The sequence below is a fragment of the Lactuca saligna genome, chromosome 8 (genome assembly GCF_052625555.1).
Source record: "Lactuca saligna cultivar CGN05327 chromosome 8, ASM5262555v1, whole genome shotgun sequence".
Classification (NCBI taxonomy): Eukaryota; Viridiplantae; Streptophyta; class Magnoliopsida; order Asterales; family Asteraceae; genus Lactuca; species Lactuca saligna.
The window spans coordinates 249,208,148-249,215,206 of NC_136424.1; the positions used below are offsets into that span (position 1 = coordinate 249,208,148).

General features: G+C 39.3%; 1 protein-coding gene across 1 annotated transcript; it reads right to left on the reverse strand.

Annotated features, from left to right (window-relative positions):
- Nucleotides 1-1,157: 1,157 nt before the first annotated feature.
- LOC145010587 (uncharacterized) lies at nt 1,158-4,253 on the reverse strand. Its single transcript, XM_078969110.1, has 5 exons — nt 4,139-4,253; nt 3,547-3,767; nt 2,806-3,321; nt 2,558-2,707; nt 1,158-1,649 (listed from the first exon to the last, which is right to left on the reverse strand). Exons 1-5 carry the CDS (start codon nt 4,251-4,253, stop codon nt 1,158-1,160), a joined length of 1,494 nt encoding a protein of 497 aa, XP_078825236.1.
- Between the last annotated feature and the right edge of the window lie 2,806 nt (nt 4,254-7,059).

A 7,059-nucleotide genomic window follows, 5' to 3' on the forward strand; every position in this document is an offset into this window, starting at 1 on the left:
TGCAAAAATAAAAGAGATTTCATTAGGTACTTAGTAAGATCTTGAATACTATAATTCACCATCAATTCAATATAGGTGTTGGATGTAGGGTCTCACTCAGCACGTGGTGTATGTATCTAAGATCATAAACACAGATTTTGTATAACCGTAAACCTCAGTGGTAAGTGCTGAGAGTCTCAAGGGTTACATTAGTGAGATGAAGTGTAATGGAGAAATGTGATAGAGGGGTTGAAGAAGCGAATGTACCTATGCTATACAAAAAGGTGACCAAGCAGAAAACTCTACACTCAATATGACAAGAGTAAGGTGGCTCGTGATTAGAGTGAACGTAACAGCCTAGTTTGGGAAAATATGATTTGTATATATCACATTATTAAGGCTTCACTCAAAATTTGTAGAGGCTTTGGTCAACATGCAGCAGCATGCATCTAGGGACACTTAACTAATTCATAGAAAAGATATTATACATGTTAGAGCTTCACAATCGAGAGTAGCATTTACAAAAATAAAAGCATAAGAAGAGACGAAGTAAAAAGAAATATATTTTTGTATTTTGTGAAAAATTTGCAATGAAACAAAAAAAAACTATTTTTGATTTTATGACAAGAAAAAGAATGAAAGGAAAACATAAAAATGAATATGGAAAAGAATGTAATAATGAATACAACCGAAATCCATTTTAATGAAAAAGAAGCAAACGATTTCAGAGGGACCGAACCCGAAATTGACTGAGCGTTCGGTTCATTTCGGTTCCTGATTGAACCGAACCATAAATAGACCGAGTGTTCGCTCTATTTCGCTTCTTACTTTTAGTGAAGCGAAGGCGATTTTGGTACTGATTTTGCTTCCATCATTCCTAGGCCTTGTAAGATCTTATTGAAACTTGCTTCAGGTAAAGCCTTAGTAAGTGTATCTGCTAATTGATCAGTGGTTCTAATGAAGTGAATTTCCACGTTACCATCTTCCACATGGTCTTTGATGAAGTGATACCGCAATGATATCTGATTAGTCTTCGAGTGTTGCATTGGGTTATGAAAAATCATAATTGAACTTTCAGAGTCGCAATATAGTGGGATTTTCTTCATGTTCAGCTCATAGTCCCTAAGATGACTCTATATGCAAACAACTTGAGATGTGCATGAGGCGGCGGCTATGTATTAAACTTCAGTCGTAGAGAGAGAAACACAGGTTTGTTTCTTTGATTGCCAGCTGACCAATTTACCATCAATAAATTGGCATCCTCCAGTAGTGCTTTTACGATCCAATCCATAGCCACCTAAGTCAGCATCTGAAAAAGCTTGGACAAAGAAACCTAAGTTGGTTGGATACCATAGACAGAAAGAGGAAGTTTGTTTCAGATAGCGAATGATGTTTTTCACAGCAAGCATGTGAGGTTCGCTTGGGTTAGCTTGGAATCGGGCGCAATAGCAGACTGAGAACATGATGTCTGGCCTGCTGGCTATAAGATACATTACTGACCCAATCATCTGACGATAAAGTTTCATGTCAGCTGCAGGCTTCTCCAATGATGGAGTAAGCTTAGTTCCAAAAGCCATTGGGACTTTCACTTTGGAGTCACCTAACATCCCAAACTTGGAAAGTAACATCTTTGTATATGCCTCCTGATTGATAAAAATGTCTTCGGGTCCCTGTCTAATATTTAAGCCAAGGAAAAAGTTAATTGGACCCATTGAGCTCATTTCAAATTTAGTTTCCATCAACTTCCTGAATTCAGCTGTCAAGCTAGGATTCGTGGAGCCGAAGATGATTTCATCAACATAAATTTGGACTATCATAAGGTGGTTACCCTCTCTCTTATGAAAGAAGGTTGGGTCAACCGAACCTTGTTTAAATTTGGACATTTTTAAGAATCGAGTGAGATTTTGATACCATGCTCTAGGAGCCTGCTTCAGGCCATATACTGCTTTGTCTAGAATGTAGCAGTGATATGGATACTTCTCATTCACAAAGCCTGGTAGTTGCTCAACGTACACAGTTTCTTCAAGTTCTCCGTTGAGAAAGGCACACTTTACGTCCATTTGATAGACTTCAAAGTTTTTTTGTGCAACATAAGCAAGAAAGATTCGAACCGACTCTAATCTTGCAACTGGAGCAAAGGTCTCTTCATACTCTATACATTCCTCCTAGCAGTATCCTTTTACAACCAATCGAGCCTTGTTACGAATCACATTCCCCTCCCATCCATCTTATTTCTGAAAACCCATTTGAGACCAACAACCGAAGCGTCCTTTGAAGTTGGAATTAGACGCCATACTTTGTTTCATTTAAACTCGTTCAGCTCGTCTTGCATGGCTTGAACCCAATCAGAATGGTCAAGAGCTGAATTGCCAGTCTTCGGTTCAACTTTGGAGACAAAAGAGTTGAACATGCAAAATTCTACTTGAGAGAATAATGCAGATTGTTTCGCTTTGATCTATGAACGAGTTAGTATTGTTTCTGAAGATCCCCCTATGATTTGACTTTGAGGATGATCTTTGGTCCATTTAATGAGAGGAGGGTAATTTGGATCATAAGAGGGATCCATTTCTGCAGTGACTTGTTCTTCTAATTCTGATTGTGTATCATCATCATTGACATCCGTATTCTCCACCTCGAATGATGACACAAGTTCAATTTCTAGATTGGAACGCTCCCATTTTTTTGGACTTTCGGTTGAGCTAGATGATTGTGACAATGAATTCTCCCCCTGAATTGATGAAACCTGATCATTTGGTAAAGACGAACCCTCCCCCTCGACAGAGAGACAATCACCGGAAGGTTCGCTGAGTCAGGTCTTTCGCTTGCCTTTGGTTGTTCAACCACCATCTTTAGTGCAACATCATTAATAATTTTCTTTAAACTATCAACTTTATTATCTTCAGCTTTGGATTCAGAATCGATAGCCTTTTCAGGTTCATCGAAGAGAAGCATATATTGCTCAAAAAGATTTGAGATAGGCACAGTGACTTGACTAGACTTTGGAAAGATTTCTTGTATTACACCTTCAGTTGTCTTCAACTTCTTGATATAACTGTCATCAAACATGACATAGTATGTCTCTTCAATCTTCTTTGAGTGTTTATTTAGAATTCTATACGCCTTTGAGTGGAAGGAGTAGCCCAAAAATATTCCTTCATCGGCCTTAGCATCAAATTTGTTTCGATTCTCCCTTGAGTTGAAGAAAAAGCATCTTGAACCGAACACATGAAGGAACTTCACATTAGGCTTGCGGTTGTTCAAGATCTCGTAAGGAGTTATTGAGAATCGCTTGTTTAGATACGATCTGTTATGAGTGTAACAAGCAGCATCAATAGCATCATCCTAGAAATATAGAGGCAAGGAGGCGAAGCTTAGCATAGTTCTAGCCGCTTTGCACAGAGATCGGTTTTGCCTTTCGACGATTCCATTTTGATGTGGAGTATATGGAGCCGAAAAGTTGTGAGTCGTTCCCTTCTCAGTTAGAAAGTCTTCAAAATCCTTGTTCTTGAATTCCAAACCATTGTCGCTTCTTATGTTGCGAACCACTTTTCACAGTTGAACCTTTACTTGCTTTATGAAGAGCTTGAGCTTAGGAGTTGCCTCTGATTTTTGCTTCAAGAAAAATACCCATGTGAAGCGAGAGAAGTATTCAACTATGACAAGAATGTATTTGTTCCCACCAATGCTTTCAATGGAGGATGGACCATATAGATCGATATGTAACAGCATCATCTTTGTGTTGATTATAGAAGGATGACTTTGTCGACTATTCTTACCTACTTCACAAGCTGCACATAGATGTTCTTTGTGAAATTTAAGAACTGGAAGACCTCTAACATGATCTCACAATACCAGATTTTTGATATCCTTGAAATTGAGATGAGAGAGCCTTCAATGCCATAACCAGCTTTTGTCTGAGTGAGCCTTTGTTAGCAAACAAACTGTTGGTTTCCATCGAATTGGATTGAGGTTTAAAGGGTATATTCCCCCCCTTTTGCTTCGATTTCAGTAGTATCTTATTTGACTTCTTTTCGACTATATCTAAGCCTTCATCATCAAATGAGACCTTCAATCCGGTCCCAACAACTAGCTGTGATACGCTTATGAGGTTGTGCTGCAATACTTCAACATATGCGACCTTTTTCTATTGAGAAATCACCATTCGTAATCATTTCATAGCCATTGATAGTTCCAAACGAATTGTTGCCATACTTCACTATTCCACCATCCTTGAGAGATCGAAACTCCCTCAGTTCTTCCTTTCGTCCTGTCATGTGACGCGAGCAGCCATTATCAATGTACCATTCTTCGTCAAACTTCTCGTCACGTATAACCTGCAAAGTATTAAGCAGATTTAGGAACCCAAAGTTTCTTGGGTCCTTGTGAGCCTTTTACAGGACAGGGAATAGTAATTGAAATGTCAACCATATAAGTTATTTTAATTAGAGTTGTTTCATCTTTTCTCTTTATTGTAAACACTTTGATTTTGTTTGGCTTAGATTCATTAGACGTAGGATCCGAAATTTTGACATATGCATGCTTTTGGATCTCTTTTGGGCATTTGTTATCTTCTGGAAAGAGCTTTCCATTCGCCTTTGAATCTTTTGAAGGATAAGAATTGGAATGAGAATGAGAAGAATAGGGTTTAAAAGTGGTTTTAGATCGTCGATTATCACTCTTCCTTGGTTGAGAATGGTGTAACATCCCGAAACTCAGGTAAAGCTATTTAACCCTTCCCTTTTGTTAAGTTGTTAAGATTAGTCCTTGGAATGAGTTTTTGTAGTGAACGAGTATGTTGGGCATATTGGGGTGTACGTTGCACGTACTCATGCGCTTAAGTTGGACGCGGACTCGTTTGGATACGTTGGGCGTACCCAAGGTTACACTGGGCGTAGCGGGCCTAGATGCAAACCCTAATATTTGGCTTGTGCACCATATAAAGGATGCTAAGGCTCATTTTTCAGCCTCCATATCAGAGAGTGAAACCCTAAGAGAGCCTTCCATCGTCCTTAGCTTGAGTGTGAGTTTTTTTGAGCTAAAATTGCCTTGGTGTGTTAGTGAAGAAGAAGGAGAGGAGCTTGTGGAGGCTAGGGCTTGAAGTGCAAGTTTGGATCAGGGATATTCAGAAAAAGGAGCTTCATGTAGAGGTATAAAGTTCAAAACTTTCCTCTTTATTTGGTTTGATGTTGCATGGACCATTTCTAGGGTTAAAAGTCCCAAAGGTGGAGACTTTATGAGTGTAACAGACTCCATGGACCTAGATCTGTCCATTTCAGTGATATTTGTGTTATAGATCCATAAAAATCCCAACATGGTCGTTGTTATTGGGTCATGCTTGAGTTATGAGCTTTCTAGGGTTGGGAATGGAATATTATGGGTGTTAGTGACTTGTCCAGCCATGCAAAGGCTTAAAGTCACCAACTTTATGGATTAAGAGGCTTAGGGATGGTCAGATCTAAAAGTTAGACATGTGTCTTAACTGTTTAAGACCGCAAAAGCTAAGGAGTCTGAAACTGGAAGTTACGCGGGGTGTAATCCCAGTACGCACGACGCAAGGGGTCGCGTACCCCGTTTTTGTGAGGACGCCAGGTACGCCCAGCGTACATGTTTGGTACGTGCAGTGTAACCTGGGGAGTTGACTTTTGTTGACTTTTAGGGTTTGGTCAACTTTATGGTCTTTGAGCCATGAGAGGGGTAAAATGGTCTTTTACCCTTCTGAGAGTACTAAGAGAGGGAATATTCTAGCCTTGAGAGACGTATTGATTAAGAGTGTTTATTCCGTATGATTAGGTGGAGGCTAAATTAGATTTTTATAGAGTTCAAGATTACCGAGTTACCTGAGGTGAGTCTTCTCACTATACTTTACATAGAGTGGTAATTAGAGTTATATGACAGAGTATCTTGTATGATATTTATGTGATTATGATGCACTGCATTATTTCTATGTGATTTATGTTGTGTATGTTCTAGAGTTTACAGAGTTAGAACCGGAAGGTTCACAGAGTTAGGACCAGAGGGTCCACAGAGTTATAGCCTCGAGTGGCTAATATGTGTTATATGTGGTATTTTTGGGAACTCACTAAGTATTTATGCTTATAGTGTTGTGTTATGTGTTTCAGGTACCAGTCAGGATTGCGAGAAGGCGCCGGCACACGAGGAGTTTTTATGTATTATGATCTTGGGTTTGTGTTTCTATGGTTGTTATATGATACAATGACATTTTTATAATATTTATGAATGAAAGTATGTTTTTGAAAAATGTAAAAAATGTTTTGAAAAATTTAGGTGTTACAAATGGGAACACTCTTCCCTTCTATTCGTCTGATTGAACTTGGGACTGAACCCATCCTTTCGGCTGCTATTATGTTGAGGACCGAAACCTTCCTTTCGGTTGCTTACTCGTGAGGACCGAAACCTTCCTTTCGGTTGCTTTCATGCTGAGGACTGAAACCTTCCTTTCAATTGCATTCATGCGGAGAACCGAAACCTTTCTTTCGGTTGCTTACCTGCTGTGGAGCGAAACCCTCCTTTTGTTTGCTTACATTCCAAGGACCGAAACCTTCCTTTCGGTTGCTTCTTGATTGTCCTCGTGACTTATGTGTCTTTTCATACCTTACGTAATGAGGATTCTGAGATCGCCAAAACTGTTTTCTTTCTGAGAGATTCTTCTTCTATCTCAGATTTCGTTGATGTTTTTGTTCTGCCACCTGTTTTGGATTTTTATGAATATTGGCCTTTGTCTTCGGTACTTGAGCAAGGCTTTCACTCTTTGACGAACAAGTTTCACTATACGTTATCAATGGTTCGCCCGAAGGTGTTTTGGTTCCACTTGTGCTTGGCACATCATATCTTGTAGGTTTATTAAGTGGCCCCGGCACGTACCTACCCTTTACTCTCCATGAGGTTTTCTATGATAGGCCTTTTGTTTCATCATCATTATCTATTGGTGTTGACCAGAAGAAATCGTCACATCCGTTTGCATTATCTTCTTCTACCATAGCTGTCAGTTCTGCTGTTTGTTGAGGTGTGACTCCCTGAACTGTGTAGACTTGATTTGGAGTGGTTTGAACCTTTTGATAT